Genomic DNA, 24,850 nt, shown 5'->3' with positions numbered 1-24,850 from the left:
GAAAATGCTGGAGGAACTCTGCAGGCCAGGCTGCATCTATGGAAAAGAGTAAACAGTCAATGTTTGGGCAGATACCCTTCATCAGGACTAGAAAAAAAAGAAGGTGGGGGAAGGGGAGGAAGAAGTACAAGGTGGTAGGTGATAGGTGAAACTGGAAAAGGGGAAGGGGTGAAGTAGGGAGCTGGGAAGATGATTGGTGAATGAGATAAAGGGCTGGAGAAGGGAGGATCTGATTGGAGAGGATAGAAGACCATAGAAGAAAGGGAAGGGGGAGGAGCATCAGAGGGAGGTGGTGGGCAGGTAAGGAGATGAAGTGAGAGAGGGAAATAGGAATGGGGACTGGTGAAGGAAAAGGGGGCAATTACCAGAAGTTCGAGAATTTGATGTTCATGCTGTCAGGTTGGAGGCTACTAAGGTTTTGATACTCCAACCTGAGTGTGGCCTCATCTTGACAGTAGAGGAGGCCATGAACTAACATGTCAGAATGGGAATGGCAAATTGAATTGAATTAGGTGGTCACTAGGAGATCCCGTTTTTTTCTGTCAATAGTTGCTCGGTAAAACGTTCTCCCAATCTACATCGATCTCACTGGTATACAGATGGCCACACCAGGAGCACCGGATATAGTAGATGGCCCCAACAGACTCACAGGTGAAACGTTGCCTCATCTGGAAGGGCTGTTTGGGGCCCTGAATGGTAGTGAGGGAGGAGGTGTAGGGGCATGTGTAGCACTTGTTCCGCTTGCAAGGATAAATATCAGGAGGGAGATCAGTGGGGAGGGATGAATGGACAAGGGACTTGATTAGGGAGTGATCCCCGCAGAAAATGGGGGCGGGGAAGGGAAAGGTGTGCTTGGTGGGATCCCTTTGGAGATTGTGGAAGATATGGAGAATTACGTACTAGACGTGGAGGCTAGTAGGGTGGTAAATGAGGACAAGGGGAACCCTATTCCTGGTAGGGTGACAGGAAGATGGGGTGAGGGCAGACATGCACAAAATGGAAGAGATGCAGTTGAGAGCAGCATTGATGATGGAGAAAGAGAACCCCTTTTCTTTGAAGAAGGAGGACATCTCACTAGTTCTGGAATGAAAAGCCTCATCCTGAGAGCAGATGGGGTGGAGACAGAGGAACTGAGAGAAGGGGATAGTGTTTTTACAAGTAACAGGGTGGGAAAAGGTACAGTCCACATAGCTGTGAGAGTCAGTGGGTTTATAGAAGATATCAGTTTATAAACTGTCTCCAGAGATAGAGACAGAGAGATCCAGAAAGGGGAGGAATGTGTTGGAAATGGGCCAGGTAAACATGAGGGCAGGGTGGAAGTTGGAGGCAAAGTTGATGAAGTCGACGAGCTCAGAACGGGTGCAAAAAAAAGTTAGGGAGTGATACTAACGTAGCCAACAAAAAGGCAGGCATAGCTGGGACCCATGCAAGTGCCGATGGCTACACCTTGGGTTTGAAGAAAGTGGGAGCAGCCAAAGGAGAAATTATTGAGAGTGAGGACCAGCTCTGCCAGATGGAGAAGAGTGGTGGTAGAAGGGAACAGGATATCTGTTGTCTAGAAAGTAGCAAAGAGCTTTAAGGACCTCCTGTTGGGGGACAGAGGTGTATAGAGTCTGGACATTCACGGTGAAAACGAGATGATCAGTGCTAAGGAACTTAAAGTCATTGAAAAGATCCAGAGAGAGTGAAGTGTCATGGATAAAGGTAGGAAGAGGCTGAACCTCTGGGAAGTTAAAACAGGGCCGAGGTATACAGATATGTTTAGTATGGCAGGATCAAGCAGAAACAATGGGTCTACCTGGGCAGGCAGGTTTGTGGACCTTGGGTAGGAGGTAGAGGGTAAGGAAACTACGCAGTTGGTGTCAGTGAATTGGAGATTCCTAGATGATGTGGGTGACAATTACCTGGTTCTCCTTAGTGGGGTCCTGTTGGAGGGTTAAGTAAGAGGAGGTGTCTGAGAGTTAGTCTGCCAGACTACTACAGCACCCTCCTTAATCTGCAGGGTTGATGGTGAGGTTAGGATTCGTGCAGAGATAGGTAGAGACTTTATTGATCCCAAAGGAATTTACAGTGTTACAGTAGCACATAGTAGCATTACAAGTGCACAGTTACACAGTGTGTTTGGAAGGAGTGAGGATAGAATTGGAGAGAGGAGTGGCAAAATCAAGACACTTGATGTCTCGTCAGCTGTTGGCAATGAAAAGGTCCAGAGCAGACAGAAGACCAGGGTGGGATGTCCAAGAAGAGAAGGGTTGAAGGTGGGAGGAGGAGTCATCGGTGCAGAGAGGAGAGTCAGGCAGTCAGAGGAAAGTGGCAGGCGTGAAACTCATTGAGGTGGGGGGCAGCGGGACAAAGATGAGGACCTTACTGAGGACTGAACGTTCTGCCTCATAGAGGGGAAGGTTGGAGAGGATGGTGCAGACCCGGCATGGTTGAGAGCTGGAATCGAAGAGGGGAAGGGGGTTGACAGTCAGAGGAGAGGGGTGGATTGGGGTGTTCAGGGAAAGTGGGGCAGAGGGGTGGGTTGGAGTGTTCCGGGAAAATGGAGGACCCAAAAGCTGCTGGAAGGACCTGAGAGACACAGGATTGCAGAATGGTGATGGGGGAAAGGGAGATGGGGGTTCAGTGGCAGCAAGTAAAGTTCAGGCCTGGAGGTGCTGTCAGAGCAAGGTCCAGGATTGAGTTGGAGTTGGAGGCTGCACAACCTTCGAAGGTGGCCAGGGTTTTTGAAGCCGTCAAGGTTGGCAGTAGGGATCACGGTCTGGGGACATCCGTGGCTGACGACGTAGACAAGCAGTCGTCCAATCCTTTCAATGATGGGGCAAGTGATATTGAGTGAAGTCATTCCCATTGGCTCAAAAGCATGATGGCTGAGGCATAATAACTATTCCTGAACTTGGTGGTGTGAGTCCTGAAGCTCCGGTACTTTCTTCCTGATGGTAGCAGTGAGAAGAAAGCATGTCCTGGGTGGTTGGGGTCCCTGATGATGGATCTGCTTTCCTGCAACAGCATCACATGTAGATGTGCTCAGAGGGGAGGAAAGGCTTTACCCCTGATGAACTAAGCCATATCCACTATTTTTTTTAGGGTTTTCCATTCAATTCCACTTCAAAGAAGCCACGAGTCAGCAGCAATTCTCTGGATAAGAGGCTGAATGATTTCATATCATATACATGTAGACTGGGTGAACCAAATTGGTAAAGGTGCTGAGAAAGAGGATTTCTTGGAATGTATGCGGGATGGTTTTTTGAACCAACATGTCGAGGAACCGACTAGAGAGCAGGCTATTCTGGACTGGGTTTTGAGCAATGAGGAAGGGTTAATTAGCGATCTTGTCGTGAGAGGCCCCTTGGGTAAGAGTGACCATAATATGGTGGAATTCTTCATTAACATGGAGAGTGACGTAGTTAATTCAGAAACAAAGGTTCTGAACTTAAAGAGGGGTAACTTTGAAGGTATGAGACGTGAATTAGCTAAGATAGACTGGCAAATGACACTTCAAGGATTGACGGTGGATATGCAATGGCAGGCATTTAAAGGTTGCATGGATGAACTACAACAATTGTTCATCCCAGTTTGGCAAAAGAATAAATCAAGGAAGGTAGTGCACCCGTGGCTGACAAGAGAAATTAGGGATAGTATCAATTCCAAAGAAGTAGCATACAAATTAGCCAGAGAAAGTGGCTCACCTGAGGACTGGGAGAAATTCAGAGTTCAGCAGAGGAGGACAAAGGGCTTAATTAGGAAGGGGAAAAAAGATTATGAGAGAAAACTGGCAGAGAACATAAAAACGGACTGTAAAAGCTTTTATAGATATGTAAAAAGGAAAAGACTGATAAAGACAAATGTAGGTCCCCTGCAAACAGAAACAGGTGAATTGATTATGGGGAGCAAGGACATGGCAGACCAATTGAATAATTACTTTGGTTCTGTCTTCACTAAGGAGGACATAAATAATCTTCCAGAAATAGTAAGGGACAGAGGGTCCAGTGAGATGGAGGAACTGAGTGAAATACATGTTAGTAGGGAAGTGGTGTTAGGTAAATTGAAGGGATTGAAGGCAGATAAATCCCCAGGGCCAGATGGTCTGCATCCCAGAGTGCTTAAGGAAGTGGCCCAAGAAATAGTGGATGCATTAGTGATAATTTTTCAAAACTCGTTAGATTCTGGACTAGTTCCTGAGGATTGGAGGGTGGCTAATGTAACCCCACTTTTTAAAAAAGGAGGGAGAGAGAAACCGGGGAATTATAGGCCGGTTAGCCTAACGTCGGTGGTGGGGAAACTGCTGGAGTCAGTTATCAAGGATGTGATAACAGCACATTTGGAAAGCGGTGAAATGATCGGACAAAGTCAGCATGGATTTGTGAAAGGAAAATCATGTCTGACGAATCTCATAGAATTTTTTGAGGATGTAACTAGTAGAGTGGATAGGGGAGAACCAGTGGATGTGGTATATTTGGATTTTCAAAAGGCTTTTGACAAGGTCCCACACAGGAGATTAGTGTGCAAACTTAAAGCACACGGTATTGGGGGTAAGGTATTGGTGTGGGTGGAGAATTGGTTAGCAGACAGGAAGCAAAGAGTGGGAATAAACGGGACCTTTTCAGAATGGCAGGCGGTGACTAGTGGGGTACCGCAAGGCTCAGTGCTGGGACCCCAGTTGTTTACAATATATATTAATGACTTGGATGAGGGAATTAAATGCAGCATCTCCAAGTTTGCGGATGACACGAAGCTGGGTGGCAGTGTTAGCAGTGAGGAGGATGCTAAGAGGATGCAGGGTGACTTGGATAGGTTGGGTGAGTGGGCAAATTCATGGCAGATGCAATTTAATGTGGATAAATGTGAAGTTATCCACTTTGGTGGCAAAAATAGGAAAACAGATTATTATCTGAATGGTGGCCGATTAGGAAAAGGGGAGGTGCAACGAGACCTGGGTGTCATTATACACCAGTCATTGAAAGTGGGCATGCAGGTACAGCAAGCGGTGAAAAAGGCGAACGGTATGCTGGCATTTATAGCGAGAGGATTCGAGTACAGGAGCAGGGAGGTACTACTGCAGTTGTACAAGGCCTTGGTGAGACCACACCTGGAGTATTGTGTGCAGTTTCGGTCCCCTAATCTGAGGAAAGACATCTTTGCCATAGAGGGAGTACAAAGAAGGTTCACCAGATTGATTCCTGGGATGGCAGGTCTTTCATATGAAGAAAGACTGGATGAACTGGGCTTGTACTCGTTGGAATTTAGAAGATTGAGGGGGGATCTGATTGAAACGTATAAGATCCTAAAGGGATTGGACAGGCTAGATGCGGGAAGATTGTTCCCGATGTTGGGGAGGTCTAGAACGAGGGGTCACAGTTTGAGGATAGAGGGGAAGCCTTTTAGGACCGAGGTTAGGAAAAACTTCTTCACACAGAGAGTGGTGAATCTGTGGAATTCTCTGCCACAGCAAACTGTTGAGGCCAGTTCATTAGCTATGTTTAAAAGGAAGTTAGATATGGCCCTTGTGGCTACAGGGGTCAGGGGGTATGGAGGGAAGGCTGGGTTCTGAGTTGGATGATCAGCCATGATCATAATAAATGGCGGTGCAGGCTCGAAGGGCCGAATGGCCTACTCCTGCACCTATTTTCTATGTTTCTATGTTTCTATATATAAGCTTTTATTCTGCTGGTGTACTAGGGAGCAGTAGTATAACCCTTAATTTGAGTTATTGTTTTAGCGCGTAAGTCACTGTAAATGCAATTAATCTTGCTTGAATGTTCACACGTTACATTGTTCCACATTTATAACTAATGCACTAACAAGCTGCGACAATTACCAATGCATCAGCTAGTCTTCCAGACATTGCTGGCCCTCACTCCACCTCCTCCCATTCTTCACCTCCCCTACTTTCTAAATGTTGCACACTCGGAGTAGGACACAAAGCCCAGATCAAGCTCACATTGCGAATAGGTGGGTCGTAAGCAGATTTGAAGTCGAGAATCATGGAATTTGGTGCGCAGGATTAAAGGTCCATCTTGTTCAGCCCTTAATATCTTGTCAAAGATAACATTTGAAAATTGAAATCTATAACTGATACCTATTCTACTTAATGAGATTAAGAAATAAAATTAATCAAGTCAATTAATTAGATGAACCTTTAATTCATTACATGTACTCGGAGACCATCTTATTTGAGTTACTGTCCTCTTCCACTCAGCTTGAAACAATCTGACCATTCTTCTCTGACCTCTCTCATAAACACGGTGCTTTCACCCATAGAACTGCCACGCACTGGATGTTTTCTGTTTTTCACACCATTCTCTGTAACTTCAGTGACTGGTGTGTGTGAAATTCCCAGGAAATCTTCTGTTTCTGAAATTCTCAAACCACCCTTTCTGTCACCAACAATCATTCCACAGTCAAAGTCACTGAGATCACATTTCTTCCCACTCTGATGTGTGGTCTGAACAACAACTGAGCCTCCTGACCATGTCTGCATGCTCTTATGCATTGAGTTGCTGTCACAGGATTGGCTGATTAGATATTTGTATTAACAAGCAGGTGTACAGGTGTACCTAATAAAGTGGCCACTGTGTGTAAAAGGTTAAATGGAGATGCCACAACACACACTGTACCTTTCTGTAGAGTGTAGGAGATGGGGCTGAGGAGGTTTATCTGAGAGCTGTTGAGCTGCAAATCACCATGAGGTCATCACATTGCAACAACGTTCCGTGGACAATCTATTGCAGGTGATTTTACTGCGGTTCTGCTAAAGGAAGATCCAATAAGCACACAGGCAGTGTTGGAGCAGTATCTGTCTGCACAATGAGGCATAAATCACAGAAAAGTTAGAGCACAGAAGGAGGATATTCCCCTCATAGGAATTGTACTGGCTTTTGTTCAAACAATATGGCTAATCACTCTCCTTTGAGGTCTCCTCATGGCCTTGCACTTTCTCGTATTCCAAGAATGTATCCCATTCCATTTTGAGCAGCATGATTGAATTTAACTCCACTACATCATCCAAACACATTGCATTCTAGACACAGTGTGGGAAGGTTTTACTTCATGTCACTTGTTGTTCTTCTGGCAAACACTTTCATTCTATGACCTCAAGTTCCTGGCCCTTCCACCAATGGGAACAGTTAGTTACTTTCCATTTTGATTGTCTAGACCAGGGGTTCCCTATCAAGGGCCCACAGACCGCTCGGTTAATGGTAAGGATCCCCTGGTCTGGACCCCTCATAATTTTAAATACCGTTGGAATGCTTTGTTCCCAAGGAGAATAACCCCAGTTTCCCCAGTCTTACCATGTAAGTGAAGTCCCTCATCCCTCGAATCATTTTTATAGAATTATTGTTGATGGATACTTGAGAATCAGTATGAAATCAAGTAGTCAACAGGCCTATTTTTGTGCTGTAAGACCAAAGAGAAAGTTTTACTGCTTGTTTCTATACCACATGCTAGTTTTCTCTCAAAATTCCTCTTCTCCCTTCTTTTGAGCTTTCTAGTCTTCTGCTCCTGGATCCCAATCTTACTGCTGACCACTTCAGAGGATCTTTAACCACATCATCTCTTATTAATCTTCCCTCTTACTATAGACCAAATCTAAAATGGTGGATAGCAAAATTCCCAATCATGAGAGCCTGGTCCTAGTTACCTCGCAAACTCATTTCTGTATTAGCTATGACATCACAATCATGAGACTGTCTGTGCTGTCTGCTCATTTATCTTGTTTTAATACTATGTGTATTCAAAATATCAAAAGGTATAGGACTTTGATTTTTTAGTTATTTACAACTCTGGATTTGCTTCGTTTTTCAAATTTTCATTTACACCCCTGCACTGGCCTATGTCAATATCTTCCTCGCTCTCCTGTGCCACTAACTTTGCACTAAGCATTGGTTAAACATTCTGTAGGGAACCGCCTCTCCTCCTAGTTAAGTTAAAGCCTTGCGTACTGTCCAAGTTATGCAGTTCACCAGGATGCTTGTCCCAGCACGGTTCATGTGAAGCCCATCCCTATGGGAAAGCTCTCTCCTTCTCTATTTCCAGTGCCAGAACCTTTTCCTCCCATATCAAGCTTTGAGCTGCATATGTTCCTGTCCAGTCCTAGTCACCCTTTCCCAATTTGTGCATGGCTCAAGTAATACTCCAGCCATCATCATCTTTATCATTCTGGTTTTCAATTTTGCCCAAGTTCCTCATAAATCTTCAGCAGAACCACCTTCCTCACCCTGGTGCTGTTGTTAATGTCTACATGGAACGTCACTGTTTATCTCAGTGCAGCTCTCGGAACACAACACAGGTCCTGGGTTTGAAACATTGCCTTTCCACCATGGGAAACTAATCACGCACTTATGTGTCAGATATGGTAGGCATTCTCTTCTTGGTGTGAGATGTCACTAGTCTGTACTTGCTACTGTGGATTACAGAAAATGTACAAATACAGTACTTCTTAATGGCACTTGTTTCTCTTCACATCGGTCAGTGTTGGGCATAATGAGATCATTGGAGTTTGTCGTGTGGGCGTCAATGCTGAAGGCTTGGGGAGGGACCATTGGAATGAGATGCTGGCATATCCACGCAAGCCAATTGCACATTGGCACCCATTGGTTGAGGTAAGGGAGCATCGTAGTAAATGGATAATATATGCATGCCATTGATAGTTTGTGCTCCAACATCCTTTAAGCAGTTTTTTAGCTGAATCCAAATTATAAATATGTTATGGTTAAGTAGACTAATGTTTCACTATCAATGAATTCTATTAAGTTCTAATGAGCGTACCATACAATGGGACTGATTCTATGTGAGGTCCAAAGTGTTGGTGGAATGCATTCAGTGTAAGTATGCTGCAGCCTTTCTTAACACCATCTGGGCAAGATACAGTTACTTTATAACTGTGTATAACAGTTATACACAGTTACTTTAACTCTGCCATTTGCAGAAACTGTGCTGAGAATGAAAATTATTCGTCTTTGTTTCCCCTGAATCTTTACTTCTTTCAGTTCTTCAAATCTATTCCCGTATCTTGGGACTCAATAAGTGACCTGCCTTCACCTCCAGATAGGGGACAACAAGCTCTTTGTCTGATTTTCCCCTCATTTGTTTATCAAGTTCTTGCCATATCACAAATTTCTTTCTCGCAGTTTAACTGGATGTAGCCCTCAGGTGTGCTTTCATTATCTGAGGGACAGGTATCCTATCTTACATGCTGAGATTGTGACAATTGTTCACTTTTGTCTCTCTCCACTCTATCCTTGTAACCTCTAAACCATCAAGCTCCTCATCGCCTGATCAATTCTCTTCAGCCTTTAAAACAAAGGGTAGCATCATGCACAGTCTGCTTCATCCCATCTGCTTTCCTACATTTTTAAAGCTTCCTGGTGTCATATTTTGAAGAACTCGGTTCTTTATCGAAGTTCCTCGGTTATCATTCCTAATGTGAATTATGAAAAATTAGTCAACTTCTTCTCCAATGACGTACCACCTCATTTGGGAAGAAGCGGATGGATGTTATCAGATATTCCATCTTCAGACATGATATTGGTTGGAGTGGCTATGCCACCTCTTTGTGGATCTTGGGAAATTCCATTGGATTCACAAGACTCACCTTCCAGCTGGGGTAACAAATGATAGTGTAGCACTTAGTGAAATGTTATTACAATGCCGCTGACCTGGGTTCAGTTCCTGCTGCTGTCTGTAAGGAATTTATATATTCTCCCCATGGCTGAGTGGGTCCTCTCTGAATGCTCTGGTTTTCTCCCACATTTCGAAGATGTACAGGTTAATTGGTCACATGGGTGTATTTCGGTGGTGTGGGTTCATTGGGCCAGAAGGGCCTGTTAACGTGCTGTATTTCTAAATAACAAATGAAAAAATAAATGAGGAGACAACGTTACATATCCAGAACAGGACCAGAAGATGGTTAACCATATATGCACATCAAGTACTGGACATGGTTTGGCCTTAAGTTTTTATAACCATATAATAACCATATAACAATTACAGCATGGAAACAGGCCATCTCAGCCCTTCTAGTCCGTGCCAAACTCTTACTCTCACCTAGTCCCACCGACCTGCCCATAACCCTCCATTCCTTTCCTGTCCATATATCTATACAATTTAACTTTAAATGACAACATTGAACCTGCCTCAACCACTTCTGCTGGAAGCTCGTTCCACACAGCTACCACTCTCTGAGTAAAGAAGTTCCCTCTCATGTTACCCCTAAACTTTTGTCCTTTAACTCTCAACTCATGTCCTCTTGTTTGAATCTCCCCCACTCTCAATGGAAAAAACCTATCCACGTCAACACTATCTATCCCACTCATAATTTTAAATACCTCTATCAAGTCCCCCCCTCAACCTTCTATGTTCCAAAGAATAAAGACCCAACTTGTTCAACCTTTCTCTGTAATTTAGGAGATGAAACCCAGGCAACATTCTAGTAAATCTCCTCTGTACTTTCTCAATTTTATTGACATCTTTCCTATACTCCAAATTTGGCCTTACCAATGCCTTATACAATTTCAAGATTACATCCCAACTGCTACACTGAATGTTCTGATTAATGAAGGCCAGCATACCAAAAGCTTTCTTCACCACCCTATCCACATGAGATTCCACCTTCAGGGAAGCATGCACCATTATTCCTAGATCCCTCTGTTCTACTGCATTCTTCAATGTCCTACCATTTACCATGTATGTCCTATTTTGATTAGTCCTACCAAAATATAGCACCTCACATTTATCAGCATTAAACGCCATCTGCCATCTTTCAACCCACTCTTCTAAGTGGTCTAAATCTCTCAGCAAGCTTTGAAAACCTACTTCATTATCCACAACTCCACCAACTTGGTATCATCTGCATACTTACTCATCCAATTTACCACCCCATCAACCAGATTTTTGATTTATATTTGTGTTTTTTTAAAGAAAGTAATAATTTTTCAAATAATCAGGATATTAATGCTTAATCTCGGTAGCAGTCAATCAAAATATATGAAACTCCTTTTTACTGGGCATCTCTGGAAACACAACGGGTTAGCCCCTAGCTAACAAGCCGATGGACTCAGTGGTGAGGAAACCACCATTCTCGAATTCCATACGTTTAGGGTCAATATGACTTGGGTCCCATCAGACCCGGAGACCTGGGATATTTTGACCACCCACACCCCAATCTGAGTGAATTCTGTGTAAATGCTGTCCACTTGCAAATGCCCATCAGCAAGAAATAACAGATCATACATTGCATACAATTATAAAGAAAACATATTTACAAATTTCAGCTTTATTAAGCAGTTATTCAGAAAAGAAAAATAATAAAAAGGGGCCATTACAGTTAAACCAGTTCAAATGTGCACATAAGTTGGAGCTCATCTTGAAGTTGTCTTTAACTCACATGCTGGACCCACGATCTGCATGAAAACACACACCACCTTACCGATGTCATTTGAAATCCATCTCGAACAAACAGGCTCCCCCATGAAGCATTAAGACATAGGAGCAGAATTAGGCCTTTCAGCCCATTAAGTCTTCTCTACCTACCTTACTGACCGTCGACCACAGGGGTTTTGAACCAGAGGTGCATGGACCCTCATTTACCAGTAGGGTTCCATAGCATAAAAAAGTTTGGAAACACCTGCTTTAGCATCTTCTTCCCATTGCTGATATCTACTAACCAACCCAGCACCCATTCTGTAGCCCAGGGGTGTCCTCTGTGAGTTAAGTAGTGGCAATGACTCGTCGTTGAAAGTTACAACTTCAAGACATCTTGAAGTTACAAGGCCTGTTCAATCCTGGATTGCATCTGCAGTCTTATGCATTATTACATATTGCTAGTAAGATATTTTTTATATATGCTTTTAAAGCAAAGCTGTATCGAAGACAAGGATGGATCTTCGATACAGCCTTTCTTTAAAAACATATATTAAAAAAAATTCAAACATAGGCCCCATAATTATGGAGCTGAGTGATTCAGCCCATCAGGTCTCAGATGTTTGAATGAACTCTGAAATAAATCCCATTCTACCTGATCCTTCATCATAAACCTTCTTATTTGTTTATTTATTTCTTTATTGAGAAACAGCTTGGAATAGGTCCTTCTGGCCCTTTGAGTTGGCCACCCAGCGACCCCTGATTTAACCCTAGCCTAGCTACAGAACAATTTACAATGACCAATTAACCTACCAACTGGTGCATCTTTGGACTGTGCACCCAGAGGAAATGCCTGTGGTCTCGGTGAGAACGTACAAACTTCTTACAGACAGCGGCAGGAAATGAACCTGGGTCTCCCGTAACATCAAGTGCTGTGCGAACCACTGCGCTGTTGGATATGTGTGTTTATCCAACACATATCCAATTTGCTTTTAAGTGCTGCAAGTCCTCCTTCGATAAGGCCAAAAGGCACTTCAGGGTTACCTGATGAACTGAAGGGGGTATGCTTTATTTTACACACCCACACGTCACACTGTTCTTCTCTCTGGTACACAGGATGCTAAGTGGAATAATCTGATTCTGATTCTTCATATCCTCTTTGGATGTTTCTGTTACAATTATCACACATTTTATATTTGAGTGGACATACTAGATCAACTACTCTTAAAAAGACATCCCATGCAAATAATCTGGGACACCAATTCCACTCTAAACTTGTGTTTATGCACAAGCATTATCTGCAGGAACATTACCAGGGAAATCTGGAATGCAGAGCTGTTCCACAATCGAAGATGTCTTCAGAAGCTACACATTTGACCTTCATTTCCAACTGCTTGTGCAAGTCAAACTTCAGGATTTACTCTTGCTCACCACTTGACAGTTTCTTGAAAGCGGATGAGAACAATTGGCCATCGATTATAAGACTTAAATAGAAGACCAAGATCATCACATTCAACACTTCTAGCTTGCTGACTGCTCACATAAAGAGAGGGAAACTGCATAGGGTTTATTTGACATCAATTCCAGGAATCTAGATATTATTGTTCTGATAGTTTCTTACCTCTGCCCTTTGCATTAAGTGAACCCATATGAGAGAGAGGTCCCCCACAATCACCAAACGTGGATAATCCATTGGATGCCAGTTAAATTATGAAGCCAGAACTCTGTTCTCTAATGTGAATGTTGTGTGGAAAAAGGTTCAAGCCTGGTACCTTCTCACTTTGAGAAAGGAACACCGCTACATGTCAAAATACTCATTTAAAAATGTTTATGAATGAAAGTTATGTGTGTCCTGCAGGGGCTGAAGAAAACAAAGTCCATGAACTCTGTGATTGACCTCTGTCTGTTTCCACCCCTCTTTCCTTCGTGTCTCACATTCCTTCTCTTGTTTTCCTACCCAAGTGGTCTAATTTCCTCCTTGTGTGGAATAAAAGTTGGGGGTACATTTTGCACTGTTCTCTGACATTGTTGGACTTCCTATTCTCCTTTACCAATAGAGTAAATTTTGTAGAATCCTTTGTTGTACAGAATGTGAGATAGCTGCCATTAATCATTCCTGAATGGGGTGGGGGGTGATAATGAGTGCAGGAATTTAGCAACTGTATATCATGAGGCTTTTACTACTTCCCTTTGTCTTAGGCTGTGAGTGAAGGCACACTTGCAGGGGAAGGAAGCGGTTGTGAAGGGTATAGTGGTACCTCCTGCCCGTTGCTGGTAAGTTGTAGGTGGTGTTCAATACTACGAAGACAAGATGGGTGGAAATAAGAAGCATGTTCATGACAGTGTGACTGTCTTTTCATTACTTGGTTACCCTGTAAAATCACTGAACTTTTCCCATCACTGTGCTGTGCGGAGGTGACACAAACTACCAAAAACTGTCCCTTTCCACTCTACTGGAACCTTTCTTTCATTTGCCTCTTCTTGGCTCCAGAGACTTCCTGCATGCAGTGAACCTTCTTGGGAGATCACTTTCTTTACACTTTGCTGTTTGAATACTTACTTCCAAATTCTAAATGTTTGGTCTGTTTCTTTAAGCTGCTGCAGTCATTTCAATGCCACAGGAATGCTAGATTTTGATAGGCAGTGTAGATAATGCAGGGAATTATTTCTTATTACAACAAAGAGCACCTCACAAGGTGCTGCTGAGGCAGATCTAGAACAGGCCAGTGAGTGAAAATCCCAATCCCAAATAATTCTTGGAGGACCCCTATTGAAATGGAAACTCCAGCCTTAATTGGGCAACTATGACCTCAAGAAAGGAAGAAGCATATTATGTCTGTAGGATAGTATCATGTAAAATCGTAATTTTTTTTTACTTAAATCATCTTCAAGTGGGCAGAGGTTGTGGGCGACAACAATCTGTGCTCTGCATTAGCTGGGGTTCAGTTTCAGGAACGTTTATTTATTGTCAATAGATGAAGAGGCAGACATCGTCAGTCGCTGCTCGTGAGAATTCAAAGGATGTGGGTATTCACTCTCTCATTGATCACTGTTCCAGAACGTTGATTACAATAAAAAATCTACAACAAAATAAAGACAGGAACGTTATTGATACTTTTTATTATTGTCATGAAAATGGCTTATTTTGACTAACACCATCTATGTTTTCAAATTAGTTTGTTCTTCAGTGATCTATAAATTGGAGACAGTATCTCAGGTTATATAAGTTGTCACCATTAACTCCATTTTCATACCTTGTGAGGCTCAGCAAGGCAGCTTGCATCCTCAATCCTTGAGCCGTGTTTCTAATTCCATACATACTTCCTCAAAAAAAAACTAATTCTCCTTCCATCCCATCTCCTTTCAACCCTTCATTGCTGAAGCCTCAGACATATCGTCAACTGCCCCACATTACGCCATAACTCCTCTTGGCAGATCCCATCATCTGCAGAATCATCTTTGACCTAGATACTCTTAGCCCATTACATCTTTGGGCTCTCAACCCTCTGTCGGTGTCAGTGACTAAAGTTTCCATTAGCCATATGTCTGTAATTCATGACCTGCTTTCAGTCCTACCTTCCACTTTCTCTTAACCAAATTTCAGCCTATCATGCGCTCATCCCATTTTCTTCCACTGTCATCTAAACAAGGGCTCACATTCTCTTGAAGCTTCCTTGAAAATATCTTCCTCCTCTCCACTTAAATTTTCAAGAAACCTTTACTTAATCTTTCCCCTGCTTCAGTGTCCATTTTCCATACATCTATTATGGGTAATCTTGGGATGTTTTCCTTTGTTAAATTGTTTATATAAATGCATCATGTTCTAAAAGAGTGTAACACAACAATCTTTTATCTTTTCTTTTCAGTGGCAAGGCCGCACTGCCAGCTTTGACAGCCAAGGGTCTTGTCCATCTCCTAAACCTCCATCAACACCATGAATTCCAGTGCAGAGAGTTCTGTGGATCGTTTGGTGTTCTGAACATAATGTAATGTTAGTAGTTCAGTCTCTTTCCTCACAGGAAAACTGCATTATACTCAGCATAATGACACAAGTATCATGGAGATAGATTGTCCGTACTTGGATAGAAGGCAAATCCAACATTTGGGGGACTTTCATAAGTTGTGTATGAAGGAGACAGTATTATGATAGTAGTGGTGTAAATAAGAGAGGGACTCAAGGGACACTGTGTTTGCAACCAGAAAGATAAATTTGAACCAAATGTTTGCCAGTTTGCGAGTGAAAATCTAGCTCATCTGTGTATCAGCAGCTTAAACCAATTCACAAGTATGAAAAAGCTGCCTGAAGCCCTGTGTTAAAACGTACGTTCGTGTTTTTTTTTGTTTTGCATTCATTACAGTTTCTCAGTTCTAAAAGAGACCAAGCTGAAGACTTATCAAGATATCAAAACTTGTAACAGTTCACCAACTTCAGGCTATCAAAATATTTGTCAGGCAACTAAATTTTCAATGCCTTTATTGTCTGGATAAACGCCTGATTTAGAAAATAATTATCACAATTTTCATTTGGCAAAATCATGCCTAAAAGATAACACTTTCCAAGTATAACATCAAAGAAAGCAAAGAGATGCACTTTAATGAAATACTGGTACTCTGGAAGAATTGTGCACCTTTGATGAAACAAATCTGGATATGGACCTGATATAATTAACAAATCAGGAAATTAAAGGAATACTTCTTCAGGGGTGGTATGGTCCTTATCTCCTTAGCTTTTGCCCATCTCCAAGTAAGGTGGAACATGCTGCTGTGTGTCAGTCAATGTCATGAGGTTGCTTAATGAAGAGGGATTGCTCGTTACCATTGATCTGAGTATCCTGCCATGTGAAAACTGGTGTGATGTCCTAAAGCAAAGGTTAGAGCCAAAGAGTCATAGTGTCAAAGAAAAGTACAGCACAGAAGCAAGCCATTCAGCCTATCTAGTCCATGCCGAACCATTTAAGCTGACTCCTCCCATCAACCTGCACCCAGACCACAACTCTCCGTACCTCAACCATCCATGGACTTATCCAAACTTCTCATAAACTTTGAAACCGAGCTCGCATGCAGCACTTGCGCTGGCAGCTCATTCCACACTCTCATGACCCTCCGAGTGAAGAAGTTTCCCTTTATATTCCCCTTAATCTTTTCACCTTTCACCCTTAACCCATGACCTCTAGTTGAGCTAACCTCCTAACCTTTTTTATGCCATGGAGCCCTACCATTAAGCGAGAGTCTGTGGACCCCAAGTTAGGAACCCCTGTCCTAAAGTTTAAGTTCAGGGAAGGTAGCAGGAACGGTGCAGCATTCTGTATCTGAGTCTTCATACCTGTAATTCGAATCAATCTATTTAGATTGGATGTGTTTTCCTTGCACCGAGTAAGAGCTCTTTCAAAAACAGCTTAATTATGACAAAACTTCTTAGATTTGTCCTAGTCTTCATTGGTGCAAATTATATTTACCATATTTTCTTCTTCAATGTTTTACAAAACATGAATGAGGTTTATAACTCCTGAGAGATGCAGAATCCTTGCATTTTGCCAAAAGAATGTTTTCAGTAGGTGTAAACGATCTTGTCCCACAGCCTCAGTAAAACATCCTCCCATATACACAACTGAGAATTCACAATGTAATCTCAGCTCTGTCACTATCTCGTAAAGACTACTTCTTTCCTAAAGCGCTCCATCAAATTCCTGTGATTGAAGTCTCCAATTAATGCAAGACTATAATTTTGTAACTTGCATCAGAATTGGACAGGATTTCCTTCCCTGACTTTGATATATTTACTGTGAATTGAATGCCAGCAACGTGCTCCATTTACATCATTAACATGTTCTGCAGTCAGTTCTGTTTTTTAGCTTGTACCAGACCTATAATTCCAGGTAGACTGCAGGACTATCACATAGTTTCAGGTATGGATCCTATTATAAATAGCGAAATATCAGAAATTGGAGTGGAAAACTGTTCCAACATGGGCAGTTTGTAAACAATACTTGCAACCATTAGTAATGCAAGTTTTGATCTATAGTTGGGATTTAAGTTTTTAATCTTAACTTGCATTAGTTGGGTGAGCCTTCAGTGATCTACGCATCATGACTGAAAGAACACCTATTACAAGCATACTGGTTCTCACTCTATACAAACTACAATGTACATTTATTATCAAATATGTATACTTTATACAACCTTGAGATTCATCTCCTTACAGGCAGCCAAAAAACAAAGAACCCCACTGAAACAGAAAGAAGACTGTCAAACAGCTGATGTGCAAAAAAAAACACAAATTGTGCAATCAATAAAAGTAAGCAAATAATATTCAGGACGAAGTTCACGAACGTGATTAAATAGCCCATTAGTTGCAGGCCACAGCCTCAGTTCAGTGCAGAGACAAGTAAACTTCACGGAAATGCCAGCTGAACCAGTCTGTCCCTCAGCAGTCCTGACACCCTGATCTTTCCAATGTGGCCCGATGTTTAAATCAATCAAACCTCGAGTCTTTCCTTGTTCTCCGATCTGGGTACCACTTTGAGTCAGTCTCACCTCTGCTGTACCCAGGATTCTGAAAATGGCAATAACTTAAACCTTATTACACAGAGGCAATCGGATGTGTCAAACGAACAAGACCTTGTTTCAGTGTCAAGTAATAGATTTTCCCTGCATTATGCACTTAGTCTAAAGTATTAATTGGTGATATAATGTGCTAGAACCATAAGGGCTAGATATTCTTTCAAGTGGCCCAGAGCTTTTATGTGCTACATGAAGGAATTTAGTCTCAAAGACAGTTCATGAAATTTTGAGAGCAGGCCTTGCAGTTTTATTGATTTGTACATGATGCTCTGTGTGCATGATAAGGCCCCAGTGTACACACAGCGACAGCTAAACATCCACCTGTGAATCCCAGGTCCCTGAGAGGACCAGGTCGCTGAACTGAAGAGATCAGACTTGTGTCTGAAAGTGACAAGCTTTGGCTAATCTGTGGCTGGTGAATCTGAAGTATCAAGCTTCCTTCAGCTAAGTTCTCTCAAAGAATTCTGTTTGGTAATTAGTTTTCTATCCTTTCTTCCTGCTGATATCCTTTCTACCTTCACTTCTTTGTCCTCATCTTTCCTTATCTCACCTGTTGGCTTCCTTTGGCCTTTGATAATTTTGACAAATGCAAGATCAAATCTCTCGCACACAATATTCCAGTCCTTGTGCACAACTTTACTGCTGTGGGGCATCACAAAGATATGGTGCTGCTTCCCTTCTCAAGGTGCTTTTATAGGCTTTTGCAACCTTTGAAGAACTTATAGGTCAGTTGGTTTTATTCTGTATCTTTGATTAGTAATATTCACACTCTAAAAATGTTTAAAACAAATAATTATATAGACATCTTTACCTTTCTAAGCCAAAGCAGGTAGACAGTTAATCCATCTGAAACAAATAGGTCATAAGTATTGCCCACAGTTTTCTACATATAATCTGTTTGCTAAATGTACGTAGGTACAAGAACATTGTACAAGCTGAACAGTTTGATTATGCCTTCCATTACTTCATTCATGCTCCCAAAGTGCATAAAATCATAATTTTAGGGCTTAGGACAACTCAATAATATAAAAACAAAATTGATACACTTTAAGCTTTTAATTATACCACCAAGTACAAGATAATTGATCTTTTATTCCCCTGAAGGACTCATGCTTATCATATCCAGAAGATATTCTTGAAGTAGACCAAACAGTAAGGAGTAATATGCTGATAGATGAGTTAATTCTTATAGGATTCTTTTGTTAAACTTATCAGATGTGGAACTTCTGAATTGACTCTTTATCAATTGTACATAAAAGTTGCCTTGTCTATTGCGTTCTTTGACACTGAGCTATCTTAAGATCTGCATGTGATGCCAATTCAATATTGCTGTGACTGCTGAATAATCTCGTAAAGTTGTCCATGTCACTGGGAGGCTGTGAAAGGAGTTGGCTGAATCTTGAGCTCAAAGTTCAGGATAATGAGAGCAATGGGAAACAAAAATTTAATAGTTTGCAAGTATATGTTTCCTTTCTCAACCAAGACCTTCCTTTCAGAATATATCATTAAAGTAAGTTTGAATAAATTACTTTTCAAACAATTGAAAGCTGAGAGGTCAACTGGACTCTGAAGAAATTTGAGCATTTGGGATTTTACAAGATCTCCACTTTACAAGATGTTCAGTATTCATCTAAATTTCAATGAGTTTTCCAGGTGGATTTGAATTTCCAGACCAAAGAGTTGACGCACTTCATAGAAAATCATCCAAAGAAAAACTTCAAGGCCTAAGGATTTGTATCTTCTGGCTTAACTTTCGTCAGTATGACTTCATGTCTTTAATAGACAAAAGTAGCAAACACTGGGAGGGTAATGATGTGACAAGGACCTTGTTAACTATATCACTCTGATACATTGCAATGACTTGTGCTTTATAGAGCAATTCACAGACTCACCTGGGTATCTAACCTCCACAGTTATAAAGTACACACACTCCACTATTCTAATCACTTAAACCAATTGATGTTGCAAGAAATATCATAATAAAATTTACTACAAATACTGGCTCAAATGGTTAAATTTACAGTATAACCATTAAGCTTTTGGTTTCTCATTGGCATTGCCCAATTTCTTTCTTAATGAGATAGTTCTATTTGGATAATTGACAGTGTTTCAGACAGAACTTCATGATGTTTCAGACAATCCTTACATTGTAATAATACATAAAAGTTTTATCTGCATTTGGTTATGAATGTATGCCTAAGAAGAAAGGGTTTTAACAAAATCCAAACACAGCAAGTGGGATGGTCTTTAAGTACTCTGAGCTTGTTTATCCTAATTTGAATGTTATGATTTGGTGGCTGGGGTACTTGGTCGCAGCATATAGGTAATTTCTTTGTAATAGTTAGGTGCAAATGTAGGGTTAAACATGCACAGGAAGCAACCCTCAGGTTTTGTATTGAGAACCACAAACTACAAACTACAGCCATCTTGGCAGTAATCCAGCACTGTTGCCGTATGTTACAACCAGCCACTCTTCCTGCAAGCATTAACCGCATGGAGGGAACCACTCAACCAGATATATGAAATACATTGTTACATGATTCATACTGCACAGTTAGCTGTATTTTCCCACCTATGATTATTTGGGTAATTAGACTGCTGAAGAATGTGTCAACTCCTTCATATTCAAACACTATTTTTCATTAAGAAGCTGGGGCAAGCTGTAATTAAAAGTGTTTTCCATTGCACTCCTGAACCCAAATAACATACACTTAATGATTCTTGAATGTACAGAGTACCAATAAACAAACTGGCAATAATGCATCTTCCTTCCTGGCCTTTCACCACAATTGTAAATAGGCTTTATTGAATCAAAGAATCTGGCTGGGAAGTACAGTAACACAAATGTCAAGTATTTAAATAAAACATTAATGCGCCTTTAGATTTCCCAGTAATTCATTAAGTTATTTATTTTCCCATTTCATTTTACACCTTTAAACTCCACTGGGCATAAGTGAAAGAGCATCAAAACAAGGAGACAGATCTCTACTGCATTTAATGTGAAATGACTGCAACCAAGCATAACTACTCCTGTTTTCACCAGTGTTTAGTAAAAAAAATGGAGAAAATCCTACTGAGACATGCAGGTGCTTCTCCAGTCCGGGGAAACTAAAATGTAAGGTCATAAACTCAGCATATGGAGTCACATGTTCCGGGCTGAGATGAGAAGAAATGTCTTCACTCACTGAGTGTGAACTTATGGGATTTCATGTTGCAGGGGAGTGTGAATACCAAATCAGTATAAGAAAGAAATAGATTTCTAATCACAAAAAGTTTCCAATGATTTGCAGTGATGGTGGAACTCTGGTATTGAGGTAAAGAATCAGCCCTGATTGTATTGGCTGGCAGAACAGGCTGAGAAGGAAGAATCCATTACTCCTGCTCCTATTTTTCTGTTTTGTACCTCTGTGATACTCAACTCACAACCATCTTTTTTCATTCTTAGATTTAGATTTATGAGAATGTTTGTGCTGTTAGTCAGCCTAAAATTGTGTTGTTGCTCTGATGGTTCAAGTTGCGGTTGTAATTGAATTGGGAGGTAACTTCACCAGCACCACCTTTGACTTATATCATGTGTCACCCGGAAGTGGGGGAATCGTTTAAACGTAGCGCAGGAGGAAGTCCTTTGGTCCGTCATGTGAAAATGACACCCACTCCCTGGTCTTTCCTTCTCAAATATTGCCTATTGAAAATTGAAATTAAATCATATTTCACCATCAATTCAACTACTGCATTCCAAATTATAGAAACTCACTGGTGGAAAAATATTACATCCAGTCCTGCTTTTTAGATCATTTCCTTATAAATCCTGCCTACTTTCTTGCCTCTAGAAACACTGCATGAACTAAATGTGTCATAACCTGAATACTCATATTGAATCTCCCAAACTTTAAAGGGAAATAATCCTCTCTCTACTAATCTATCCACCAACAGGAATTCCTTATCTCCACTAGCATTCTATTAACAGATTAATTCTGATTATTAAAATTAACAGAAATGGAATTTCAGATTCCATCCACCTTTTTCAAATAATTTAACTTTATAAAGCCAAAGAGAGACACAGTGCAGAAACAGACCCCCAAGTCGATGCTTTCAACCTCCCACTTATAGGGACTGTACACTAATTCCATTTTATTCTCTACATTCCCATTCACCTACATTAAATTCTATCCCTGATCCATACAATAGGAACAATTTAAACTGCCCAATTCACCAATTAAACCATCTGTCATTGGGAAGCGAGAGGGAACTACTTGTTGGAACAGACCAAGTGTACAAAGTCCACACAGACAGCATCCCAGGTCAGTTCTGAGCCTGAGTCTCAGCTGCTCTGAGGCAGTGGCTTCATGACCTCCACCACTGCGATCCCCTACATCTTTATTAATGTATCTGTTCCTTTTTGGTAAACAACCTCCACTTCAGCAAGGCCTGAGCTATGTTAAGCTAAGGTTCTGCACAGTCTTCAAAGCTTATCCTAATGACTTTACACTCAGTGTGACACTTTAATTCCCAACAGTTTTTATGCTACAGACCTCTGGACCTCAGCTTGGGACCCCTTGCTTTAAAAGGATGTTACTATAAGGATTATGGATATTGATGGGTTAAAATGCTGGGTTCAAAACTGGAGCAAAGGGAATGAGGAACAATACCACCAGCATGATTGGATAGCTGTGATTCGGCTGAGAAAAGACAAGATCGCGATCATTAACATGGTGGAGCTTGCTGAAAGAGAGGAGGAATGTAAGGAATGTTCTCAATGCACCCTGAGCGCCCCACTCCAGAACTAACTCATACTCAAACAAGTGGCATTAAGAGGGCCAACGCTGCACAGAAGGACCCACCATTTAATTAGTACCTAACCATAGAAATATCACTGATGATGGTTCATACGATTAATCTGTCACTGGTACCCATTGTCCTCACAGACTTGATATTATAGCCCGGCTGTTAATTCATTAAGATGACTTCACTAATCTGCATATTTTCCCTGTTAATTCCAACAATGAAAATTTAACACAATCAAGCTGACTATCAGGTTTTAGGATAAGGTAATTTACAGCTGAGTAGATTCATTAAATGCACTAAGTTGATTATCTACTCATTTTTAAATGAGGTTCAGACTGAAGAACATTTTTAATAAAGTCAATTTAATACATTTAGTCTTTCTGCCATGAAATGTGTAATTTAATATTTTATTATTGATTTTAAATTCCTCTTATGGACAATAGAAATTTCAAACTCAAAGAGGAAAGAAATAATGAGAGAGAAAAAAAAACACAGAACTTGTTTTGAATGATTAATGTGCACTTGTGGCCAAAGTGTTCATTTTGTAGTTTGATGTGCTGTCACCAAATAACTGCAGCTTACTTGGAGTTATTTTTAGCTTGAACATATTTTGAATGGACAAGCAGGAAGTATGAAATACAAAATGCAAAAAATGCAAGGGGCAAGGCCTGGGCTGCTATTACTCTGGTTTTAAATAAATGCTATTGATATAATTCTCACTCGGGGAAATTCTCTACGTGGGGAAATGAGGAGCGAAGAAGGTTGTGCTGAAGGAAAAGTTCCCATATTTTTGTTCCTGCTGTTTCCAGGTGTTCATCGAGGGAAGGGTTCAAGTCCCAGGCAGAGAAGGCCACAACTTTCTTTCTGGTGCCTGTAGAAGTTCTCTTGCAAAAAAAAGAAGCATGTCTTAGATCTGCCAGAGGTCCTGGTTAATACTTAGTCAGAGTTCAATGATTACATTCCCGTTTGCATTATTTTGAGGCTCCATCCTTCTTTAACAGGTACTCCATCAACTTCCAAAGCCTGTTGGTTAACATCACCAGGATTAAATCAGGATGGAACACTTCAACATTATATAGACCAAATTCAACATAAACAACCACGTGGTAGGAAGCTAAAATTAATTTTTCTTACTATTGTTAATGCAATAAACAAAATTAGATAGAATTTCCTGTGAAACTGGTGCAACAAAAGTGATCATTACATCTTTATTTCTCCATTAGTTAGTATTAGAGGTTTTGGCTCTTTGACTATACATACATAGCACTTTAATCACTTAATCACTATTTCCAATGTTTAAGGCCAGTTTGGAAAAATTAGTTAAAATAGTCGACATTTCATATCCTCACTCATGCAGTAACCTTCTTTGTCTTTCTCTGGATTCCAGTTAGACTTTATACTTGGTTGAACGCTAGAGTGTACTATGTGATTCTGCCTCCAATAATATTCCCGACATTGCCCTAGGGAATGTCGACATCCATACATTGCTTTAACTGAGTATTTTCCTGTCAAGTAACAAAGGTTGTTCTATTGGTATCTGGTCCACAGAAATGTCTCTCTGATGTAAATGAAGAATGAATATTTCTCTTTCCCAATATGGATATCTGGGAGATTATGTCGATGAGTGAGGTGTTTTTTTCCAAACTGTAAATTGTGCACTGTTTTTACTCCCACTTTGACCTGCCATTTTAACTAGGATTTCCCTCGTTGTTAATTTAGTTCTTGGATAGTGTAACCTTATTGGCCTTTTCATCTAAGAATTACTTGGCTTGTGTGAACCTTGTGTGCTAACTCTTTTAGAAGCAAATCCATTTATGGCCATTTATGAAAGAAATTGAAAATTTTGTACTAAAGCAATGATTGTATTTGTAATATGAATGTTTTGGTCTGTATTTTAAATAAAATGAATACAAGTGTTAGTTCTTCAATTGCATCTTCCTAAACTGAGTCAGCTGTTTTATTCAAAGCTTTCAAAAGGCATTTGTATAAACACCAGAAAAAATTATTGTAGTGACACTGGGAATAAGAGAAAACCAGAGAAAGAAATAAAGCAGTTGATGTGGGTTCAAAGGACCAAACGATTCCTACTTTCCATGATTCTTTAACCTTGATGCTGAGATACATGGGACACGTTGTCAGTGAT

General features: G+C 40.9%; 1 protein-coding gene across 1 annotated transcript in view; it reads left to right on the top strand.

The window, feature by feature from the left end:
* The window catches only part of LOC134343535 (synaptotagmin-6-like), a 486,430-nt gene extending 469,789 nt beyond the window's left edge, over positions 1-16,641 (top strand). Inside the window, exons 6-8 of the mRNA XM_063042281.1 lie at positions 8,474-8,603; positions 13,561-13,635; positions 15,228-16,641. Coding sequence (XP_062898351.1) covers positions 8,474-8,603; positions 13,561-13,635; positions 15,228-15,299 — 277 coding nt within the window. The 3' untranslated portion in view covers positions 15,300-16,641. The remainder of the gene's footprint in view (positions 1-8,473; positions 8,604-13,560; positions 13,636-15,227) is intronic.
* Positions 16,642-24,850: the final 8,209 nt, after the last annotated feature.

The sequence above is a fragment of the Mobula hypostoma genome, chromosome 3 (genome assembly GCF_963921235.1).
Source record: "Mobula hypostoma chromosome 3, sMobHyp1.1, whole genome shotgun sequence".
NCBI classification, from domain to species: Eukaryota; Metazoa; Chordata; class Chondrichthyes; order Myliobatiformes; family Myliobatidae; genus Mobula; species Mobula hypostoma.
Note: the sequence above shows the minus strand (reverse complement) of the source record. Positions and strands in the feature narration are given on the sequence as shown.